At 38.1% G+C, this 25,804-nt stretch overlaps 1 protein-coding gene across 4 annotated transcripts in view; it reads left to right on the plus strand.

The window, feature by feature from the left end:
• CSRNP3 (cysteine and serine rich nuclear protein 3) overlaps nucleotides 1-25,804 on the plus strand; it is a 179,958-nt gene that overhangs the window by 135,085 nt on the left and 19,069 nt on the right. For all 4 annotated transcript variants that reach the window (XM_014560204.2, XM_006185829.2, XM_032479611.1 and 1 more), the window contains one exon: nucleotides 19,112-19,371. In XM_014560204.2, the coding sequence (XP_014415690.2) occupies nucleotides 19,112-19,371 (260 nt within the window). The remainder of the gene's footprint in view (nucleotides 1-19,111; nucleotides 19,372-25,804) is intronic.

The raw sequence follows: 25,804 nt of genomic DNA on the forward strand, positions 1-25,804 counted from the left end.
AGGATTTGTTATGAACCTGCCCAGGAATTATCTACTTTTTAATTACTAAAAGACAAAAATCTCTTCTGAGAATTGCAGCTTCTTTAGTCTTGCTTTTTTCAACAGTCTAATGCCTTTCTCTGTTTTTCCACATAATAACTTCAGTCCCCTCAGCTCACAGGCTTTCCAAGACTCCCCACTGAGAACAGAATAAAATCCAGTCTCCTGATCACAAGATTAGAGTTTAAGACCAAACTGATCTGTTCTCCTGTTACATGTTGGATACTAGGCCTTGTGTCTAATTCCTCTGTTCATTTCCTCAGTGCTGAGAATAGTGCCTGGCACTTAGTAGGTGCTCAATGAATATCTGTTAAATTAACGGGTTACCAAAGTATAAACAGAACTTTGTCTGCAACCACCCACTCTTTGTGGCTCCCTGAATGTGTTCTGCCCTGGCCACCTTAGGGTTCTTTTCAGAACCATTAAAATCCTACCCACACTTTCAGGTTCCCTGAAACCTTTCCTGATCCTTCACCCAAGATTAATTTCTCCTTGGAGTTTTCATAGCATCCCCTACATCTGTTACAGTAGTAAAGCAATTCACTCATTATACAAGTCTTTATTTGTTTTAAAATATTACTTACGAGATATGTATTGAATACCTATTCTGCAGTGTTCCGGGCATTGAAGATATAGTGGTGGAAAAGACTGATCAGGGCCCTGTTCTGAAAAAGTTTATATTCTGATGGTCATAATGCTAACAAACATACGAATGCTTGACATCAGGCACTGATATGGACTCTGACAAAAAATAAAGGACGGAAAGGAAATGGAGAATGATGGATGGGTGGCTCTTCCATACAGGGAGGAAGTGTTAGGAAGTACGAGGCCATGTGTTAGGGACTGAGAAGGTAAGGACCAGTGAAGCGTGCTCCTTGTTCTCCACATCATGAAGAAACTCACCTGTTAGGTGACAATACTTGCACTCTAGTGTCTGGAAAATACACTAAGACAACCTGTAGAGGAAGGCCATCCTAGCGCCAGTGAGGCTGCCTTGCTATTTCAGGTGTATTCCTTATTACATGGTCACCTTGTCCAGGAAGGCATTGTGGGGTGTTGATCTTGGAGCCCCCAGCGTGCTCACAGTCCCTGGTGCGTCCCAGGCCCATCACCAGTTCAGCCAGTGCCATCCGAGCGGGGCCATCTCAGCCCTGAGGCTGGAGCTCTGGGAGGAACCTCCTGGAGCTCCCATCTGGTGTTCTCTGCTGAGGGAGCTGGTGGCTCTCCCCTGTGAATCCCTGTCCACACTGAGGAGCCCCCGGCAGCGGATCTGATGCTGGGAGAGCTGCCAAAGCAGTGCAGCCAGCCCTGTCCCCTGGGGCGCCTGTGAAGTCATCCTCCTCCTTTCTGTTTGAAAAGGTAACTGTGATCACAGGGGAGGTGTGTGGGCAGAATCTAGAGAAACTCTTACTCTTTTCTCTACATATATATCAAAAATGTACCCCAGAACCACAGGGGACAGTTTGATTCCTCTTGGTTGACAAAAGCCTGCCTCTGTTTTCCTTTAGGAAAAGAAGGCATTTTAAATGGCAACTTTAGATTCCAAAGTCTTCAGAAACCTCTACCCTTATTCTCAGAGGCACATCTGAAACTACTCTCTGGGATAATCAGCTGCTTGAATAAGGAGGCTGGCGTTTGGTAAGACAGAAAGGAAGAGAGCAAGTGAGAAAGAGCTAAGGAATAATTCGTACAGGTAGAAACTTGACATCCTAGAATGCTGGTACACACAGGACAAGCACCCATTTTAGATCCCTAACCTTATTTATTATGTCATATACATATGAGACAGTATTGTCTTATCTACACACAGTATCTCACCTAATGGTACGATGAGTCTAGACTGGTCTAGATCTTGTGTGACATGACAGTAGTTATCTAGATGAGGTGGCCACGGTCCAGTGCAGCTCTCCAGCATTGCAGATGAGAATCGCTGAACTCTGTAGAATTGAAAATCTGTTTCAGACTCACAGGTAATCACTGCATGACAAAATGCGCAGCCTTGCTCCCCTCCCTGGCTCTGCTCTTCCTCACTCCGTACCCATTACTTTTCCCTCCGAATTGCTCCCCTGAGCCCAGCAAGCGACATCCTTTTATTATACAAATCCCTTTAGCTCCCTCCAGCTTCTGCTCCCAAATTTATTCAAAGGCAGCTTAGGAGTAGCAGACTAAAGGGTCAAGAAACCTGGTTTTTGTTGTAACCCAGTTTCCTGAATCTATGTAAACACGTGACAGTCTTTTAAGAGCATTCCTATAAACATTGAGAGAAACAATGTCTTCCATTGGCTCAAGTGAACTTCCTTGTTCTTATTAGTTGTGGCCAGTGGTGAACTCATATGTAAGCAGATTGACTATGCAGAAACCACTGAGAAATTGCCTGGGTTATAGGTGCTTAGTATATGTTTATTCAGGGAATGAATAAATATGAATGCATGCCTGTGTAATTGGGTGCAAAGATTATGAGTGTATAAGTGAAGAACTCTTTGAAGAGTGAATAACATAGGAAGATGATCTGTGTGTGTTTAGAAATCTGTGTGTGAGGAAAACCGTTCTAATTCCAACGATACGACATGTGTCTTGAGATGTTTTCCCAGTAATGTTCATGTCTTTGCCTTATTCAAGTCTGTCTCTCTCATTTAGTTCTCATAACTAACAGCATTGATGTACAAGACAGGACCAGTGATTACCAGTGATTACTATTATCATGTATGACCAAATTAGCAGATCAACCAGATTCTTATCATAAATGGGCATATGACTATAAAAATATCCATCTATGTTATTTGTATATGTAAGTACATGTATATTTGAATTCTAGCAAAACTTAGACTCTGGATATTTTCCCACCCATTCCATCATGCTAATTCTGCTACATTTTTATCATTTTTTAAATAACTGGAGAATTAAGCACTAGTTGACTCATCACCTAAAAATTCTTTTGGTTTTTACCAGTACTGGAGCAGAGCACACAGAGATTTGGTTTATGGCTGATGGATTGGGACAGAGGGCTGTGACTGGGCAGTAGGGTTGACCCCTGTGTAAGACAATCAGCAGTCCTATTCACAATAGCATAGATATCATGGCATACTGTTCTGAAACAACTTTTTGTTTCTTGTTTTTAGCTAAATATCTGACATGGTGAAAAGAAATGTGGCAGAAAATATTGTGTGGAATCAAGGAAATAGGCAGGCCACAGAGCTATGATTCTAGGTTGATTCAACAAGGCTATATAGCAGGAACTCATAAAATAGCTTGGAATTAAAGGAATAAAACTAAGCCCCAAGTAGGAGGAAAGAGCTAAATGAAATGAGAGCTGTCGATAGGAAAGCTGCCGTTCTAAGTGGAATGCAAATTCAGAACCAAGAGTGAGGCTGTCTGGGTCTTTATATAGAGGTTTGGCAGAAATGCTGCTATCCAGTGGATGTGACTATGCCCTGCGAGGAAGAACAGACTAATTGTATACCTGGGAGGCTAATGGAGATGAAGCTATTAATATATTTCCAGGCTCATTCTCATTGGCTCTGAATTAGTACTCACAACTGGCTGTGATGGGACAGGCATGGAATGACACATAACCATTATGGAGTAGTTTATGCGCTTAAAGATACTACATGTAATTCTGTGTATACATACTTGTGCTTATGTTTAATGGAATTTTCAAAATGTGAAACATATAGTCGTAAGTGCTAGTGTATAAGATGACTCATTTATAGTAATGCCACTTCATGAATGCATTAAACAGTTTTATGGTCTTGTGTTCAAAAAGCTATAGAAGTGTTCTTAAAGTACAAGATGGAGAATTTACAGGCTTTTTGTGATGTTCATTGTATAAAAGTTGAAAAATTCAAAACAGGATAAAGAAATTGATTTTTTTTAAAAACAATAATCCTGTACTCCAGATGATCAATATTAGTATTATCATACATTTTCCCAATATTTCTTTCATGTGTTATTTATAGTTGCTACATATTATTAAACATTTTTTCCTAATCTGCTACTTTTTTTTATTGAATACTATATCAGGCATTTTCTAGTACTGCTAAAACAGCTGCAAAATATTATTAATTTTATTGGCTACAGAAATCTCCTTTCATATAGATAAAGCCCTGTTTTAGCTCAGCCACTTCTACAGTGTCAAGAATTTAGGTGGTCTTCAATTTTTCATTATTATACATAACTTAATGAACATGTTTGGACATAAGCAGTTTTTTAAATTTCTGATTACTATATCCTTAAGGTCAATTCCTAGATTCAGAATTATTTTTATTCAAAAAAGATGAAGATGTTCTAAGGTTCTTGGTTTACATTGAGAAATTGCTTCCTGAAAGTTGTAATCATTTATGTACCCATCAGTAGTAAGGAAAAGTACACATCTCTTTTTATTATTACCACAATTTAAGGTAGGTATAATTTTGTATTATTTCCAAATTAAATGGGAGAAGACTATTTTGTTATTGTTTTGATTTTTTATTTACTTGATTATTAGTGAGTTTGAACACTTTTTATATATTTTAATCATTTGAATATCATTTTTGTCACCTTTCTATTTATTAACTTTGCTTATCCAATCGTTAGAAAAATGGCCCATGAACAGAGAAAAAGGACATCTGATTCTTGTTATTCATGGTAGTTATGTTCTATAAATTTGCAACAAACACTAAATTAGCAAATACTGAACCTCAGCTCCTGGGCAATAAAGGGTTAGGTTTCTGGGAGCCTCTGGTCATAACATTTTCATCCACCAATCAGTACATACCTTGTTTAGTGTGTTTCTGTTTTGACACCTTATTTAATATTTATTATTGATTAACTAACATTAAACTCATGGCCTATAGCACTGTGACTGGTACTCAAATAATTATCTAACGTGTGTATTTTCTCTGTAAGGCATATCACAGCCTTGTGCTTAGGAACACTAGACAGTATTTCAGCACTATACTTCAGGACCAGTTTAAACAGCAAAATGACCAACAAAAAGCCCAAAGGTGCATACCACGTGGAGGATGCTGGTTTACACTAGGAGAGTTGAATGGGGAAACAGACAGTCACCTTGTTGAGCCAGAGCTCTGGGCATGTCTTTCAATGACCATGAAAGTGTCCTAAGTATTGATTGGAGTTACAAATAAGTTTCAGTGAGTAGGTGAATTCACAAATCCAGAATCAGTGAATAATGATGATTGACTGGGTTTTCGTGTCTTAGTTATCTGGCCACAGGTGAATGGTGGTAAATCTGAGTGCTTAAAGAAATGAATGGATGAATAAGTACAAATTGATTCATGTTACAGGGAACAAACAGAAAGAAAAGTGTCCTTTAAATCCTATAATTTTGAAATATAGACAGGAATCGCCATACCCACAGCAAGAAAAGAGCAAAACTGAGAATGGTGAAGCCAGCGTGCTGACACCTGAGAAGGAGCAAACTGGGGAGTGTGGAGGGCATGGAGCCAGCATGGAGCCAGACAGAGTTGAATGTGAGTCTCATTTACCAGCCTGTGACCTTGGATGAGAACCACTCTGAGCCTCCATTTTTCTCCTCCACAAAATCAAGATTAAAATATCCTCTTTAGACTAAATGTCCCTTAGGGGTCCCTTTTGTCTCTTATTCATAGTTACAACACTAGGACTTTGCATACTTCCCAAAATATACATGTCAGTTATCCGATATATATCTGTCAGATACTTGATGGCCAAAATGTGCCAAAAATGAACAAAAAATGTATTTGGAGTCCAGAATACTGTACATTTAAGTCCAGAATAAAGCATTTTCATTGTAAAACCTTTGTGATATGGGACTAGTCCCTGCCAGTGAATAGTTAACACATATTGATCATCCCCTTCAGACACTCTGCTGCTCTATATAAATGATTTACGTGAATTCAGATTATATGAATGATTTATTGATCTCTTTATTTTTATTTAACAAACACTTACATAGTACTTACTATGCACTACACATTGTTTAATGCTTTACAAATATTAATTTATTTAATCCCTGTAATGACACTATACAGTATTATTATTGGAACCACTTTATACATGAGACACAGAGTAAGTAGCTTGTCCAAGGTCACACAGCAAGTGAATGGCAGACCCAGGATTTGAACTAAGTGCTTTGACTCCAGAGTTCATGTTTATAACCTCTATTTCATCACAACAGCCCTGGGATATTCGTGATAAGGAAACGGGGGTTAAGTAACCGACCTAAGTTGGCAATGAACCTACTTGGTGTGTCTGACTCCAAAGCCTGTGTCATTGGGATTTATAGCTCCAGGCCGCTAGCATTCTGGTAATAAAACAGCAGGGGCTTTCAATGGTTTACTACTTAGGTTGTTTCTGACTGCTTCTAAAACACAAGCATGCGTTTTCTCTCTTCCTGTTTTCTTAATAATGCAGCTAGATTATCATTGACATAATTCTAGATTTTTTTTCTGAGCCCAGGGAGCAGATGTTCATGGAGTACAAGAAAGATGAAGAAAGTATTAGTCCATCCCAGAACTAAGAAAGAGAGGCCGTGTATTGTCAAGATTAACAGCTTGAGCTCTGGACTGATGCTGTCTGCATTCAGATAAGGCTGCTCTGGTCCCAACTGTGAGGTTTTGGTAAACTGTTTCACCTCACTGGACCTCAGTTTCATTTATAAAATGAACAGTTCTACCTACTGAAACCATGCTTGTGTTGTGTGAGGATTCAATAAATTAATACTTATAAAACACCAAGAAAGGTCCTTGGCACACAGTAAACATTCGAATAAAACTTCACTGATAGAAGCAACACTTTAAAATTATCCAATTCTGTCTTTTGCAGTTTCATCTCTTTTGCAATTATACACCTCTATCATTAAAATTGGCATATGTAGAAATATCCCTACTTTATATATAGATTATCTAAATGTGTAGCAATAGATTGCTTGAAATTTTAAACTAGATTACAGCAGTGGTCCACCAAGTCCTGGTTTATCTTTCCCTAATGCCCCTAAGCTGCCCTGGGGCACCCTGGAGCATTGTGTCCAGACCTCTCCTCCCCAAAGAGTTCTTCACTCAAAGCTACCTATGGTCTCCTCCAGTCTTTCTCAATTTCAATGACTTACTAAAGGGAAAGGGGTAACTTCTGTTGAAGGAAAGTAATTATATCCATTACCATCTGGGAACAATAATAGTCCCTTAACTCTCCTAAGATTATTCACATACTCAAAAAACATCCTCTATTATCCCTGCTGAATCCTTGATCAAAGGCTAGAAGTTGGGGTCAAGGCAGGGTCTACTTCAAATTGATTCCGCTTTTCATTTTTTTTCCTTTTTCCAACTCTAAAATCTAGGAGCCCCTTTGGGGAATGAATTGGTCTCTGGCAAGGGTCAGAGATGAATATTTTGCTTGTGAAAGTCACTTTAAAATTGGCCTTAGAGACATTGAAGACTGTATGTACATGATGTGGGGGCTGGTCAGAGGAACTGGTTAATGGAGAATGCTGAGAACCAAGGTTTGTAATTTGAGTTTGCTCTGGATGAAAAAGGAAACAAATCATTGAGAAGTGGTGCTCTTTAAGATAGAAGAGGTTGAATTCCACTTTTATAAAATGAAGTATGCTCAATCTGTTCACTTTTTTTTCTCTTCCATCTCAAGAGATACAGAATCCTAAAATGTAGAAGGAAAAGAAACCTTTTTACACCTTTGCTTCTCCCTTACATAGTCCAAACCTGAGGTCGCATTTAGCTTTGGGAAAAATATTTCTTGTAACAGACCTTATATTGTAAAAGTAGCATAGAATAAGGAAAACAGAGATCCCTGGGGACTGTTTCTGTACATCCAGAGGTACCTGAGAATACACGTGCGTGTGCACGCGCGCACACACACACACACACACACAGTCAGTTCTCCATCTCCACGGATTCTGCATCTGTGGATTCAACCAGCCAAAGATCAAAACTATTCAAATAAAATTCCATAAAGTTTCGAAAAGAGAAACATGAAGTAGCCATGCTCTGGCAATTATGTACAGAATATTTACCTTGTATGTATAATAATTTACATAGCATTTATATTATATTAGGTACTATAAGTAGTCTGGAGATGATTTAAAGTATACAAGAGGATGTGCAGAGGTTATGTGCAAATATTATGCCATTTTATATAAGGGACTTGAGTATCCATGGATTTTGGTATCTGTGGGGGTCCTGGAACCAATTCCCCATAGATACTGAGGGACACCTGTATTCGCCTACATACACACCCAAATAGGTGTGATAGCAAATTGTAGCCGGTACCACTCCTGGGAGCTGCCAAAATCATTCTCAAGATCTTTCAACTGATTCTCTCCTACAGCATGATGTTTGCAAAGGGAAATATCTGTGAGCTATGAAGAGACCTAGAGAAACAATGCTATACTTCATAGGAATAAAAATACTTCATTAAGCATTCTTCAGGAAATTCTTTAGTTCATAGATTCTTTATAGGGAAAGATTGCTTCTTTTTGTGTTTTGAATATTGCTTTCACATACTAAGCAATAGTTATGGCATAGGTTCTTGTGAAATTATCATTTTATAAGAATTACAGAATTTAATAAAAGTAGGAACCTATCAATAAATTCCATTCATCCATTAAACAGCTATGTATTGAATATCTACTGTATGCCACACTATTCTAGATGCTTAGGATATATGGATAAAAGGGCTAAATAAAAATTGTTGGGAGACATTAGCTGTGGGTTTTGGCATTCCTACATGTCTTTCTGAGGATTCCAAGAAGGCACTGCCCTGTCTCTTATTTACCTGGGCCATTTCTCAGTGTTGTGTTTGTAGCAAGCAACCCTGAAGAATGAGGTAATGTCTCCTTCTGTGACAAAGAACAGGCTTACTTACTGCTTGCTAAAAAAAAAAAGTGGATTCCCAAGTTCTTTATGCTTTTGGTACAATGCAGACCTACTGTGTGTGCGGCACTTATCTGGCCCCTCCACATTGCCCCTGTAGAATTCGGGGGGCAAGGAGTACCCACAGGAACAAGATGCTCATGCTCCCTGCTGTACTGTGAACAATGAAGTATTTGCTTCTGACCCAGGGTCTCATGTCTTTTGCCCCATCTGTGAAACAGTAACAGGATAACTCTTCAGTTTCAAGGTAAAAATCATCCCAGAAAAGACAAATCTCTGCCTTCATTCAACTGACATTCTAGCCCGTATTGTATCAGTTCTATCTTATTTTGAGATTCAATGAAAATTTAAAATCCTCCTTGCTGACTTCTACTCCTTGTCTCAAGAGCTCATCAACTGGGGCTTTTCGTTATGTTACATCACTACTACCAGTAAAAAGACAAAAATCTGATGTCTCAGAACATGGCTGTATATTACAAAATTTCATAGGAAATTAATATTGTACCATATGATTTTATTTTTACAGATTAATCACTGCTCTAAAGCAAAGATAACACTTTACACACTAAGAGACAGAATCATGTGTAGATGTATCACTAATGGACTGCTAAAGGCAGGAATTGCAGTCATGTTTTTACTAGAGGTCAATACCAATTAGTGATATTTTATCAGCAGGATTTCTCTCTCACATCATGTTGTAATATTCAGGTAACTCTTTCCCCTACCAGCTACTTACTTTTTAGAGATGGGTTTACAAGCCCATTATTAATGGATTATTTAGAGGTTTATTATGGTGTCAGAGTTTGTTTTTTATGTTAGATCTTCTGAAATGTAAAGTAGAGTGTATTTCAAATGGTTTGTAACACAAAAGTTATGTGCACCCTCAAGCCATGAGGGTGGCATGTCCTCTCTGCAATATATAATGTTTTTCATTGAAAGGTACTTCAGGAAAATAAAGTGACTAGAAATTGGTGAGGAAGGAAGACATGTTGACCACGAGGCTTTGGGGGGAAACTGTCAAAATATCATCTTATCATTTAAAATTAAGGACAAAATATTGAGGAAATGTAAATATTTACTTATTTAGCCCATAGTTGTTATTCATTCATCTGATTTAGTTACACACACACTTATCAAGTGAGTCTTCAGTGCCAGGCTGTGTGCTGTTCGCTGAGGGTTCCCCAGGGAGCACAATGCAGCCCACATCCCCTGGTCCTCACGAGGCAGTGGTGGAGACACACACACACTCATGTTATCAGTACCAAGGCAGCGATGTCCTGGAAATGTGTGCATAGAGCACTTACCTCATCTTAGGGATTCTTTGAAAGGCCTCCTAAAATCGACATTTGAGCTGAGTCTCTATGTTTCTGGTAGATACTGGGTGATAATTCTATGCCAGACATGGTGCTTAAGCAATTTCTTTATTCATAGTTTTTAAAAGTGTTAAAACAGACAACAAGGGGCTTATGAGAACTTGAAGCATATGCTCAATCAAAAAATATGTATGTTTGTAGAAAATATCATAAAGTGTTTCTTTTTCTTTCCTCTCTCTCTCCCTTTCCCTCCTTTCTTTCTTGTTTACAACCCTCCCACACCACTCATGACAGCCAGGAAGCAGAAGGTAGCTCAGTAACCCCAGCTGCCCCTGTCCCAGCTGCCTTCCCAGCCTCTGTTTTAATCCCAGCTCTGCAGCCCTGACTCTCTTTTTTAAATTTAGAATTTCTGACATATGGAGCCAGGAATACAGCATTGATGAATTTCTTCCTTTTGTGTTTTTCAATGATTTGGGGTTTTATTCGCAGTAAATATAGTAAAGGCTTTTTAGGCTTAAGGATTGAAAAAAAAAACAATCTGTGCTTTCAGATTTCATCCTTCCTGGCAGGGTTCAAAGTTCAAGTGTATTATGTTTGACCAGTGTTGTTCTCCAGGATGACTTGATCTTAGAAGAGTTTTGTTGCTCTTGTTGTTTTTGAAGATTTTGTTTTGTTTTGTTGTTATTGTTGTTCCGTGATGTTCTGACCTGGATTATCATGATATATTAGGCTTGATGAGACTATATTGTTGCGCCAGATGAAATACTGTGTGAGAAAGTCATTGAGCAGGTGGAAAGTGCTGTTTAATCCTTCAAACAGGAGAGGCTCATGGTGGTACTGAGAAAATGTAAAAAGCAGCAAAACAGGTTGGTAGAGCCCAAGAATAGCAAATGTCTCCTTCTGTCATTGTGTGAGCATTTTAATCAAATGGCCTGCTGCATGCAGCTTTATTTTGCATTGAGATATTCCATGTCCCCAAAATATTTCTCCGATGGTGGTAATGAATTGCATTGCCCTCTCAGTTGTAAAAGCGCGGGTATTCTGCTGTGGAGCCATATGGTTCCCATTTATTTTAATGTGTCTTTGACATCAGGAGAATCGCTGAGACAGCAGAGGAAAGTGCTTACAACTTGGACTGCAGCCAGAACTGCGAATATTTATGTTTAGGAACGACTACCTTTTTTCCCAATAAGAAACAATATGGTCTTGAGATGGTATCCATGTTGAGATTTTAATAAAATGAGAGCTTAAATTTATATATTTTGGAAACGGCTGTTACTTTAGTAGCAGTGAAATGTATTTCTCAAGCATGAAGTTGTAGGGTTTAATTGCCCATATGAGAGATTAAGGAAACAAGCTGGGAAGTAGGTGGTACTTATTTTCTCACTGATAATAAAGAAACACACTTTTTCTTTGGTTTAACAGCAACACCAAGATAGTACTCTGCATATGTATGTAATGCTTCCCATCTGTGATTCTTAAGGCTTTTTACAAAGGTAATTATTTCTGATAATATTCCTGTGAGGTAGATAAACATAATTCTGAAAATACTAATGAGGAGACTGAGAAATGCAGATTCCATTAATGTCATCTGTATAATGGATCTCAAGTTTAGAATTCAGATTTTGAATTGATTGCATTATCTGATAATTTATTATTTTCCAGGTATCAGGATAGGATAATATTTCCTCTAATTCGTTAGTAATATGATAAGCTCACAATAAAGAAGCATCCTTTGAAAGTGAGAAGACAAATAAATATCTCAGTAAGAATGTATGTTCCATATGTAAATATTAATATTAGTTCTGCAGAAATCTTAGATTCTTCAGAAAATTTTAATGTTATCTAAAGGAATATACATAGTGTAAAAAGAGAAAAGAGCTGATAACATTGATCAAAATTCTGAGAAATTGTTCTTACCAGTAATAATATCAGATGGCTAGTTGACTATGTGGATCAGGAAAAAAAATTCCCAGCTTTCAGGCCATTTTGGGTAAAACTGAACAGAATGCAGGGCCTAGATTTAGCAAAACATTTTAATATTACATTGTGTTTCAAATATTTTACTTAAGAATTTCAATGTATAAACTTTAAGTGATATATCATGTAAAGACACAATTTATCATATAAAGACCAGAAGGAAGACTTCATCTCCAATGTAGAATTGAAACGCTGAGATTCATGATGCTAGTACTGTAAATTTGATGGATGAATTAATGAAAAAGGAAAATTACAGTGAAACTTGGTAGATCACTCAGTTAGTGGCACTATTTTAATCTATGGTTTAATCTAAATTTGTTTTAGTTTAACAAGTGACCATCCCCAGTGTTAATTGCATTTGATACTGATGGCTAAGATGTTCTGTCACATCACATTTTCAGTGGGACATGAGTTCAATGTAAGCAGAAGAGGGTCTGTGCTAAGTCAGTTATACATGAAGATTACATATAAAAGAGAGCATGATTTCTTTGTTAAACTTTTGCTCTTTCAATTTTTTTATTTCAAGTTTATGACTTTAAAATATAGTATTTATTCCCTTTGTCCTAACAAGTATGAGAACCAAATGGCCCCCTCCTTATTTGTTTAGATTACTCACAAGAATTAGGGAGAAAGTGCAGGGGGCATCTTAAATAAATAAAAATGTGTGGATGGAAAATAGCTACTTCTGAAAAATGACCACTCTTTGTGAGCTAATCCTCTTAATTATTTATGACATCAAAGCTGGAAGGTCAGAGTTTGCACTCAGTTTTTATAAGCAGCTTTCTGAATCCACATCAAAATCCTGGCTAGGAAACCTGATTTTTTTTTTTCCCCAAGCGGAGAGTGGCAAGTAGATGATTACACTCTTAAACCACCCCTATCGTGTTAAATTCAGCTTGCGGTGTGCTGAGCGGCTGGGCTGTCACTGTCAGGAGGAGCTCCGGAGAGAGCGGGTTCCCTCCACGCAGCTCTCTCACTTGCTGGTGTGGACGTAGCTGACAGACTGGATGCGGACGTGACAGGCATGTTCATGACCCAAAACAAAGCTTTAGTCGTCCAGCCTCAAGGGTCGTATTTTTATATTATTTCTCTTCTTGTTAATTTTTTTTGCTTAAATGCAAATGCAGTATTTACACATATCTTGATAGAAAACTTATTATTTCACATAACTCTATGTGAGAGGGTTTTGTTTTGTTTTGTTTTTGTAAACTAATGATTTAAACAAAGGGTCTCATCTTAAATTATTTCACTCAGAAGCTGCAAGACGTTGTTAGTCTTGAGAGCCATCCATTGTGAATATTTTCACTTATTATTAGAATGAAAAACACTTACAGCTAAATGGTTAAACTACCTAATCTTGTCTATGAATTATATATGAATTATGTGAATTATAAACCTGTTCCTCCTCTACAGAAAGACATCAGAGTGATGACTGTTCTTAGGTATGTTTATCATATTTTATATTCTCCAGTCTGTTTGCCACTTTACTAGTACATGGATTGGTTGGTTGGTTTGAAATGGGGAAGAATGGCATTTAGGAGCTGGGGAGAGAGATGTGCTACATCTAAAGGAAACCAAATACAAACTTGAACTTGATATCTCAAACATCACTTCACACGGGAGCTACTTTTTCTTGATGTTTGTTTTTGAATGCTGCTTTCATAGTAATAAGGGCAGTAGTGAAAGGAAAAAAAAAAAGCCCCTGATTTGGATTCTGACATTTTCTTACATTTACTGACTCTCAGTTCTGATAACCTTTTTGGAAACACAAAGCACTTTTAATTCCAATATATTGGGAATACACCATAGTGTCTCTAACATGTCCACTGTTCGGGAGAGTCTCTTCCTTTTGCTTGTTACTGTTTTTGCATGTGTTATATCCTTCATAACTGAGTATAAAATAATGGAACATTCATTTGGCCATTGGCAGTAGGCCACTTTACACTACATACTTAAGGTACTTTGGATTTTGTTCGTGGTTGGAAAGAAAATATTCCCAATCACTCTTTACTTTCAGTTGGCCGCCTCTCTTTCACCCAGGCTCTAAGATATTTCCTTATTATCAATGTTTTGGAATTGATCCCACTTGAATGGTTTAGTACTGCCCTAAATACCTTACTTGAACAAAATGACAAAAAGACAAAACAAAACAAAACCCACAGCTGGGGAAAGTGTATTTGAGAAACTTAAGAATGTGAGTGAAAGGAATAAAAGGGGACAATTAGAACAAGAAGGATTGCTTTTGATAGCAAACTTGGCTTCATTTTCAAAAGGACTGCTCTGATGTTTCTTGGTTGCTAGATCCCCATTTTCACTCCTTACTTGTGGTTGACATTGGAAACCATGTGGTTGACACCATGATCAAGAGGGGCCAACCTTGACAATCATGTCAAGCTGGAGAAGATTTAAGAATATGATCACAGGAAATTTGCAGAAGTCACTTGTAAAAATTGAGGACATTTTTTTTTAATCTTAATAACGTTAACCATTGGAAATTGATTTACTATCCAAGCTGTTATGATAATTTCTATGCAAAATATTTTCTGATGAAACTAGATTTTCTGTTTGAAAGCTAGGCTTCATGACTTCATATCTGATTTGATCTTGATTTGTGCTTCAAAAGGTAAGAAACAACATGCACACTTTCCAAGCCCCTGATTAATTTGATCTGTATGATTTTAAAACACAAATTTTTATCACCCAGAATTTACCAAGATAAACTAATTTCAGCTCTCTCACTTTGCTTCTACTAAATTTCCCCCAAAGAAATGAAAAATAAACTCAAAATACTGACTTACAAATCATCTGGATTTCCCTGTTGAGCAAAGTGCATAAGAGAATAAGTATACTATTAGCCTCATGCCCAAATGATAGAATTAATATTTTCTCCTTTGTTTAACATCAGACTGGACCATGAACTCTCAACTTCCACATGCCAAGTTTAGTGCCAAAATACATAGCTCTGTTAACTGATTTCTGCCTTTCCAGCTATCACAGGGATTTGCTTATGGTTGTTGACACTAAAAAAAAAAACAAAAAACAAAACCAAGTGTGCCTTAAGTGGGTAACTGGATTGCTGCTGAAACATTAGCACTAGAGTGGCTGCACTATGGTGGAATCAATGGTCCAGAATCTGGTCTTTGTGCAAGCAGAGAAGGCAGACTCAGGTGTAATGACACACACTGACCACATTCACAAATGGCTGATGTATAAATCTGAAAGCAAATTTGATTATTTTCAATAAGAAATAAAATTGACGAGTCAACCAGATGGTCTTGTCGACATGAAGGTATATTCCAGTGTGAACGAACAGGATGGTTTATGAGTGTGGAAATGGAGTAAAATCATTTGAATTTTCTTGGAACTTGATGAATTCAGCTTTGATACTTTGATATACTCACCCCCTCTGTGGGATCAGAACATTGAGAATATTTGTCTCCTCAGAGCACTGGCTCTTCTGGATGGTTCTGAAAACACAGTCTTAATTCTTAGTCTTGGCTTTCATTTTTAATCCACTCTGGTCTTGAACTCTTTATGTGATGTATGACACAGCTTATTTTATTTTATCTCCTGCATTCTTACCCTGGCATTGTGAGTAAGTCAATTTCTCACTTCTCTTCTCCATTCATTTTTAAAAGCATTTTTAAGGGTGGGTAGCTTCTGCAGATAGCTAATATCAGTTACCCTGTGCTGTTTATTACTTAAATTTACAACGATCAATATTATCTTCATAACATGTGGTCATTTTACAGCAACGCCAGTATGCCCCGATGTGTGGTCCCCAGGCCTATGTCCTGGGCAGGATATACAGCCCTGTTGCATTTAGGCACTTCTGCTTCAGGACGGTAACTGTGAACAGGAGAAAAGAAAAGATGCCGAGAGACAGCAAGAAATTAGTATGAAAACAGACTAGTTATTTTTCAAAGCAGTGATGAAAGCCACCCTCTCCTTCCTCTTCTCTTCTTGCTCTTGACCTCACAGTAGTAAAGTGAACATTGAACTCTGCAGAGACACAAAGCTGAGTTCAGTCATTCTGCAACGGGCACGATTACTAGATAGGTGGATGAGGGAGGTTTCAGATTCCCTAAGGCAGATGTGCTAAGTGAATTCAGTCTGTTTCTCCCAGGTTTGAAGAACATAGACTCTTTCTTGGTAACTTCATTCTGTGATGTTAGTCAAACTGGGGCCTGGAGACAGGTGATAGCCCACAAGGGCCCATTCTAGGGCTCCAATTCAATCATCACAAAAGAGACCTGGGTGGCTCCTAAGTTTAGGAAAGCCACACTTAAAATATCCTTCGTAAGGCTAATCTTACAGCATTTCAAAGCCTTCCTTTTAAATATATTCCATAGGCTTTTTGATCATTGTTGCTACAGTGCCACTTAACAATATGCAAATACTAAAACAAGTATAAGCACATGTTTGAATCATAAACCTCAGTGGGTAGCAGGAGCATTGAGCCTAGCACACCTTGACCGTGTTAGAAATGCCAAGAGCCCAGGTAAAAGGCTCCTGCTCTCTGTGACTCCTGTCTTCCTCAAAGCCTTAGAAAATCATCTCTAAACTGTCTTTTTGGGAAGGTGTAATCTGGCTTTTGGAGAAAAGATGGTATAATAAATTCATCCAAAAAGTTGAAGAACTCTTCTTATCTAAAAATACAGGTACAAAACCTACATGGGGTGGGTATAGCTAAGAAGTAGAGCGCATACTTAGCATGGTGTGAGGTTGTGGGTTCAATCCCCAGTACCTCCATTTAAAACAAACAAACAAAAAAACCTAAATAAGTTTTTAAAAAGGAAATGTGTCTAAAGTACTAAGAATTGTCTAAAAAGTAAATAATACAATTGTCAGAGCTGTTTATAATAATAATCTTAAATGAGTACATTAAAATATTTTAATTGTATTTGTAAATTGTGGCCTTGAAAGATAATGTCTTCAGGGAATAATTTTTGTGATGTCAATAGTGAAAAAGGTTGAATGTTATCACCCCAAAACCAGAGGCTCTAGCCTGCTGTAAGGCGGTGACGGATGAGGTCAGATACAAGAGCAGATTACTGGGCAGACAGTTGAATTTTGCTTTCTACGGTGATCTTTTACATTTTGACAAATTCTTCTCTGTTTTGAGATGATGTAAACATACAGTTATGAAGCAGATCAGAGCTTTTAAATCTAAGTTGAAAGTTGCCTCTGCTGCCAGGTGTACAAGTATGTTGCCGTGAGTGTATACATAAATAAATGGGAAAACTACACATACGTTTGAAAGCATTTGCTTGCTGGCAGTCTCTTCTGGAGAAGTAAGACAGTAGAGGAAGGAAAGTAGGGAGGGCTAAATTCTTGCCCAAATGTCACACTTCTCTTGCTCTGTTATCTTTTGAGTCTGTTTATTGTCTGAGTTTCTCATCACTGGAAATGAAAGTTCCATGCGGGCAGGGATCACCATCTGGGTTTTTTTCGCCAATATATCCAGTCATTTAGAAAATATCTGGCATACAATAGGTCCTTGGTTTATATTTATTGAATAAATAAACCCTCGAAATGAGTTGTATCATAGCAGCCTCTCTGTATTTGGCTTGAATGTTTTATGGGGGAAAATGAGACAAATGAATGTGAACTCCCTTGGCAGAATATTCTTATATAAATCCAAAGTGATACTATGGTCACTTTTCTTTCCAGATAAAAATCATCTTGGGAGTCTGCAGCAGTTCACATCTGCCTGAGGCAGTGTGACACCAAATCTCTGCCTTGTTCAACTCCCTTAGCGTGAGCTCAGCTCTCTACTGGGACATAATGGTTAAAGACTGGGCTCTTGAATAAAGAATCCCAGTTTCACCACTAGTTATATGACTTTGGCCATGTTATTTAAACTTTGGTGAATTGGTTTCCTCAAAATGGAGACAGGTAATTTCAACACAAGAAGTTGTAAGGATAAAATGAGATAATTCATGTAAAGTTCTTTTCATAGTTCGTAAATGTTATCTCATATATATATATATGTATATATATATATATACATATATATATATATATACATATATATATATATATATATGTTTATGTCCAAGGAGTTCAATGATTCTTTCTGTCTGTTTCATTGAAAGAAATCACTCATATTCTGCAAGACTGAGTTACTTTACTATAAAATAAAAAGACTGGGCTAGATGATGTCTATATGTCTTCCAACTCCAAAAGGTTATGATTATAATTTGTCGCTCTCTGTCTCTCAACTACAGTGTGTGTCTCAACCTTCTGTGGTGCGCTGTGCATCTCGATGTCCTTGTAACCAATAATAAAGGTTCTGATGTATCTCATGACATTTTCAATTTTCTCAGTGTATGCTTGGATTAAAATTGCACTGTCCATAGTGCTATGAATTGGAGTTTTCAACAAATGAAAGCTTGATTAGATTTAGATTATAAAAAATACCTAAAAAGTGTCATTGCACATTTTTGTGTGAATTTTTATTGCTTTTTGGACTTTTCTGAAATTCAGAAATAGGCTTTTTTTTTTCATGCCAAGTGCCTTCCCTATCAAAGTAAGAGCCAAAGTATGAGGGTTTGTAGTATGTCTTTTCTAATTATAGTATGACATGACTCATGTGAAAACCATAAAACCAAAACTTAAAAGGTTAGGAGAAATGAGAAATTAAATTCTGCCACTGATTTACAGACTATTGGCAACTCTTCTAAAAGTTTGCCCAGACTACCATTAGAGAAGGACTTAAAAGTGTACTCTATCACAGCTAGAAGAAAATTTAAGACAGGAAATAAAGATCTGTGCCAACTCTGATACAACATTTTTAGTGTCTCCCAGCCAGAAAGATCGACCGTAGATTCAAGATCGTCGAGTGGTATTTTCTAATTCTTTGCTTCATCTCAAAACTGCTGCCTTGGCTCATTGAATTGTCGCTTTCTCTTTCAGCTTCCTCCATCCTCAAAAGGGAGAAGCGGCTGAGGACAAAGAATGTGCACTTCAGCTGTGTCACCGTGTACTACTTCACCAGGAGGCAGGGCTTCACAAGCGTGCCCAGTCAGGGCGGCAGCACCCTGGGCATGTCCAGCCGCCACAACAGCGTGCGCCAGTACACCCTGGGCGAGTTTGCCAGAGAGCAGGAGAGGCTCCACCGGGAGATGTTGAGAGAACACCTCAGGGAGGAAAAACTGAATTCTTTAAAACTAAAGGTATAAAAAAATTAGAAACTCACTTTTTGCCAAATCCCCTATCTTTACCTTGATTTGGTTGAATTCGCCATTTTCATACTTAAATCCACAGATGAAACTAGGCGTTTTCCACAACAAACTGTCTGTGGTGGCTTTTTAAAGTGAAATCGGTATAGTCTCTTCACTGAAAGCAGTGTGGGAAACTTAACGTGACATCATTTATTTATTCATTTGATAAATATTTATCACTGAGTATTGCTAAATCATAGACACTGTGCTTAGGCGGGGGCTAACTGGTATGAAAAATAGATGTGGTCCCTTTTCTCCTGGAACTTAACATAATCAGTAGGAAACAAAAATATTAATCATGTAGACAAAATCACAGCTTCATTAAATGTTATGAAGGACAGTTGCAAGGTACTATGAAAGTATGTAACAGAGAATCGATGTGGTCTGGAGGTCAAGGAATGTTTCCTCAAGGAAGTGACAATTGAAATGAAGTCTGAACAGATGACTCGGCAGGAAAGGTTGGCAAGAGTGGTTTAGGCAGCAGGGGGAGCTGGAGCTGCCTTGTGGGCAGCTTGTGAGCGCACAAAGGCTTGTGTGGCGGGAGCAGAGATGAAGAAAAGAGTAGAATGGCCTGGGGGGTGGGGGGGTGCGGGCTTTGTAGATCCTGTTAAGGCATTTTTGTTTTGTTTGTTTTTTCCCTCTTCATCCTAACACTATCCGAAGTCATCCAGGAGTTTTAAGTACGGGGCTCGGGGTGGCAGGATAATATGATCTGATTCATGCTATGGTGTGAGAACAATTTCGGGGTAGGGGCAGCCATGTTGAGGGAGCATATGGAGTCAGACCAGTTAAGAGGCTATTACAATAGTCCAGGAGAGAGATGATAGTGGGTTAGATTAGACTGATGATAGGGAAGATGAAGAGAGATGGACAGAAGGAGTAATTTAGGATATGAAATCAACAGTCCTTGATGGTGGGTTAGATTTGGAAGAAGTGGGGGACTGTCAAGAATGACTCCTAAATTTCTGGCTTGCAAAACTGAACAGGTTGTGGGTGATAGTACCTTTCTCTATGATGAGGTTGTGACAAGGAATCCAGGAAGAGAAGCGGGTTCAGGCTGGTGGGGGAGGGGGAGGTGATGAGATCATTTTTAGACATGCTGATTTTAAGAGGCTTTTGAGTTACTGAAGAGATGTCAGGGAGGTGTCCAGGTGGAGGTACCTTTGTTGTGCCACCTTAGAGATTAAGTGGAGAGAAGCCTGGCTTAGAAAATCTTTTCATCAACCAGAGAGACTCTTTATATTTGCCTTGACCCATCCGCCTGTCAATAGATAGAAAACACTCTCCTATCATTATCTAATGACAAAGGAAATCTTTCTTAGGTAATCCAGGCTATTTAACATAAAGGGTCACTGGTTAAATAGCAGAAGCACCATAAGCACACCTGTGTTACCTGTATCTTTAGGATCCAGTATAAAGTCGGTTGGCAGAGGTATGATGTGTGTTTCAAACAGCTTGTTTTTATGTGTTTTGCAATTTATGTATGTGCTTTGTTTCCATTTGCACATCAAGGCAGTTGCTGAAACTAAGCTGGACGCCACCTAGCCTAGAGCATGTCTCAGATTTCCTTTGGTGGTATTTTTGACAGATTTCATTGAAAGTCCCTTAAGATTTGTTGGTAGCAAGCCACTATTATTGTTGTTGTTTTTCATGATTGCTTTGCAGGTAGCTTAATTTAATAATAATTCTCAGGTTTATTTCTGAAATGCACCTTCTGCCTTTCTGACCCACTGCAAACCAACTCTACCCCCATCCAAAAAGTGAAGTCATTCTCAAACTCAGATATTGGCAGAACAGTACTGATGGCAATAGTTAATAGCATTCATTAAGTGATTTTTATTTGCCAGACATTTTATAAACATTATTTAATTTAGTTCTTACAAAAACCCAGTGGGATAGGTAAATTATGAGACCATGTGTACAACCGAAGATAAAGAAGCACATGGTTCTAAATAACTGGCTCACTCAACAGAAAAGTGGTTTTATTATCTTGTTAACTTCCTATTCTAAAATTAATTAATTATCCCCTATAGATGTTGAGAAAGACAATCTCTGTACCTACAGGGAGTCGTCCCTTTCTGGGGTTTGGTACTGTGTGTAATGGTTGTTAACAGCTGGGAAACTGTAATTCTATCTGAGAACTAAAAGATTTCTTGTGGTGAACTTTAAAGCACATTGTACATGTGATGATTGTTGGGGGGTGGGGGTACACACCTCCTGGAACCTTCCTCCATGTCAGGCAGTGATATATTCTGGTACTATAATTTGGAGTCAGTTACGTCTCCCTTTTATTTTTTTAACAAGCTAAAGAAGAAGCAAAAAGAGGCTTCTATTATTAATTCACTTTTTCCATTGTACTTAGTGGTAGATGCTGGAGTGACAGTCATCTGAGTGGGTGTCATGTCTTGGTGTGTCATTGACAACTGAAAACGTGCCGCTTTCCCTTTTGGTGAAGATATAAATGAAAGGCATTTGGATATCATCAAGCAAAAAGATAATGGGATTTTTAAGGTGAACTGATCTAAGCCACACTGTACTGAAAGTACTCTGAAACTCAGAAACACGTGTCACATAAAACTAATAAAAGACCACAGCAGTGTGGACCTGTTGGGTAAAAAATCTGAGGGGAATTAATGGAGGAAAACTTGTATATTTTAATTGTGACTCTTCTAGAATATCAACTGTTAAGATTTTTTAAGGGACATGACTTTTTTTTTTTTTTTTTTGAAGAATAGTCAGTTACAGTGTGTCGATTTCTGGTGTACAGCATAACACTTTTATGATTTTTAAAATATCATTGACTATACTTGTATAAGGTTTAGCCATCCAAAATCTAAAGTTAGCTATTCAAAACCATTATCTATCCCAAAATTTCACTCTGATACTTGAAATTTCACTTTTAATACGACATTTGTTCTGAAATATTCCTCCAGGATAAGCGGCAAAACGTGACTAAATTGATTCCATTCTTTGGCTGGGGCAGCAGGAGAGGGTCACTGGCAGGAGAGGAGGATTGTTAAAGACAAACTTTCCACGTTGGTTTTACCTGGAGGTGGTCCTCTGAGTGACAGTGAACTTCCTATTGAGTAAGGAAAGAGAAGCAGCATCTGATGAAACACTTTCCAAAGCCCTCACTATGGAGTCTGGATAAAACACCCCTGGAAACTCATTGGACGTGGAACTGGGTGGTTTCCTTCCTACTTATTTGAGAGCCAACAGCCTTGGATCCGTTAGGAGAAGCTTCTCTTTCCACTGTACCTGTGTGGCTTCCCAGGGTGACTCTGTCTGTAGGTTCCAAGTGGTGAACCCATTTATACACTGACACCTCCTTCAGTGGGGCCTTAATAGTGAAAGATTAGTAAAAAGAACACAGACATAGCGTCTTGATATTTCTTTATAATAAATATTTTAGAAAAATAAAATAGAAATGTAGTTTTTCATTGGAAAATGTCTTCTTATTTAGTGAATCATCTTAATCAAATTATGAGTTGATAGATTAAGAAAAAATACAGACAATTAGGTTTGTAGAACAAACCCAATCTTATCCCGGTGGAGGGGAGTTCAAGTGTGTCTTTATTGTTGGTGGTGTGGTGTTGGTGTTCCAAACACGGTCTAAAAACAATTAATAGAGAAAGCTTATTGAATAAAGTACATGTTTCTAGAAGAAATAACCAGCTTCAGATTTCTAAATTACAGAGCACAGTTCTTTTTCCCTGTCAAGCCCATTCAGATGTGTCATACTCTTCACAGTAATCAGTGCAGTCATCTTAATACTATACTTTTTTCCAAATTAAGTGCTTAGATTTCATCTTCTGCATCACATTGTTGAATAATTACATTAGCCTTTATTCGCATTTCACATGTATCTGTAAAATGCATTAGGCAGCTATTTATATGTTTCAAAAGAACCTTGGCATTCAGATTGCCGCTGGGGTTATATCCTACTGGATTCTACCCCTTGTAGGAAATTTAACTTGGCTTTTGCAGCTCTGACTGGACTCCCTTCCTCAGTGTTTTTTTCAGCCTTGATTATTCTTCCTCTCCTTTCTAAGCTAAGATCTAGACTCTTTCTACTCTGGTACCATTTCCAGAGGCTTTCCAGGGTTATATACTTTTCTCAACTTCTCGGTCATGTGTTTCCTGAGTTGGTTGTTCTCTTTCTGCATAAAGAAAGAGTTGCTGAGAGTTTCTCCTAGTTCAGGAGAAATCCATCGAACTGATTCTTCTGATTCAAACATGTGCTGGAGCCAGCTTGTAAAAACTCCTCACTATAGTGCATTGTGCTCATCTCTTCCCCAGGGTAGCTCGAAATCACCCGTGATGGGAGTGCTCACACCGCGAGACTTGACAAGCACAAAACACACACAACACAATTAGACAAACACAACAAACTAGCCAACAAATTAAAAATTCCCCCCACCTTGTTTTTTTCAGAGACCCAGTTAAATATTTACCAGCACACTCTTGGATTCATTTAGCATATTAGCTGCTGCTAGAAGAGGCAATATTTGTCTAAACCAGAAAGGAGGATAAAGGAATGTTTGAAAAATTTATGTCTTATATGTTGATATTACCATCCTTTCTGGTGACTTTTTGTGGTGATATGTAAACCAGGGACTCTTATTGTAAATTCAGATGGTTGAAATTCTTATCGGCTGGCAAAACAGCCAAACGTTTCTGGTTCTTCAAGGGCATACTTAATCCAGTTCCAATTTGCCACCTGCAATTAACAACTAATGAATCGAAGAATTATACTGTAAGATTTGATTGAATATCAAAATGATATGAATATTTTACTTTGGTTTGCCAGAGACCTCAGTGACCCGGTGATCCACCTGGCTCATACCAAGACACCAGGAATTCCTTTCCTCAAACACATATCCTGTGGGTATTTGGATATACAAATACAGATTTGTCTATTCAGCCTCTTCTTGCATATCTCTGGCAACCCAGAGCACACTGCTTTTTGAGAAAGCCCATTCCATTTATGCAGCTTAATTGTTAGAAAACTCTTCTTTATATTGATCAACCTTCTATCATCTAATTATACCTTTTCTGGGCTCTAGGCACATAGAATAAATCTTGTCTCTGCTCTCCAAACCCCAAATGTTTGAAAGCAGTGTTGATAGGCATGTAAATATTTGGCAATAGTTCACATGGGCCCCATGTGTCTCTGCTCTCTATAGGATTAAATGTCCCTAGTTGTTTTCACTAATCCCTCAGGGCATGGTCTTCAGAAACTGTCTAGCCCTGGTTTCCTTCTTCTGGATATAATGCTGTTTATTAATATCTACCTCAAAATATGCACATTGTACTCCAGATGGGATTTGTTCAATGTATAGGAAAATGTTACATTACCCCCTCCCAAGTTATGGATACTCTATCCATGTGTACGTTGAAGGTACAATAGCTTTTTTGACCTTGATCAATTTGTTTGTTCCAATTACACTGGCAGTAAATAAAACAACAAAAAGCAAGCAAGCCAACACACAAAACCCAGGTAAATCAGGTCTGCGTCATCATGTAAATTAAAACTTTTTAACGTCTCCTGGGCAAGAATCCTCTTTCATGCTAGACCTGGGGTGCAGAGGGCAAGCAATAAAGTTTTGTTTTTTATTTGAAGAACTCGAACTTGTTGTCTGACAATGGGATAAGCCTGCCTTTTAAGCATTCATCTGAGGTATGATTTAAAAACTATATTTAACAAGACTGGACCAAGTATCCTCTCAGAGTAGTGACCCTCAAGAGGAAAAGAGGGAGCCTCCTGTGTCACCACCCCACCATGACCCCTGTGCAGACTCCTTGCTAGGGCAGGACACTGCTGCTGCTGGGATGTATGTGAGCCACATTCCACATTGGTGGTGCAAAGGAGCTGAGCATCACTGCTCTTTCAGCATTTCAGCTAACTAAAAATTCATGCATTCAACCATACCCTTATTAATCAGCTCATATTCCATCCTTCCATGTGCACAACATAAGAAATGTTGCTAGGGAATCTCAGGACTAGATCTCTGGTTTTCCAGTTGTGTTCCATGGGGTCTGTGTACCTGACTCTCACTTTTGTTTTATATGTTAAGATTCTACATGGACTTTAACTTGACAAATGGACATTCTCTCCCTAGTGAGCCCAAGTAATAGTCTGATAGTCACTGCTCCCAGTTTTCACATGTTCAGAGACCATCTGTTTAAATCATCTCTTCTGGAATTTTATCTAGAATCAGCACTTTTTTAAAACAGTTCACTCCCATTTTGGTTATCTTTTAATTCCTTTCCCCATGACTTCACAGATGTTAGACTGAGCAATCATGACTACGCTTTTGCATCGTCTAGGCCTGGGGATTCGTACACAAAACAGCTCTTTCACTGTCTCCCACCTCTTTTTTTT

The sequence above is a fragment of the Camelus ferus genome, chromosome 5 (assembly GCF_009834535.1).
Source record: "Camelus ferus isolate YT-003-E chromosome 5, BCGSAC_Cfer_1.0, whole genome shotgun sequence".
NCBI classification, from domain to species: Eukaryota; Metazoa; Chordata; class Mammalia; order Artiodactyla; family Camelidae; genus Camelus; species Camelus ferus.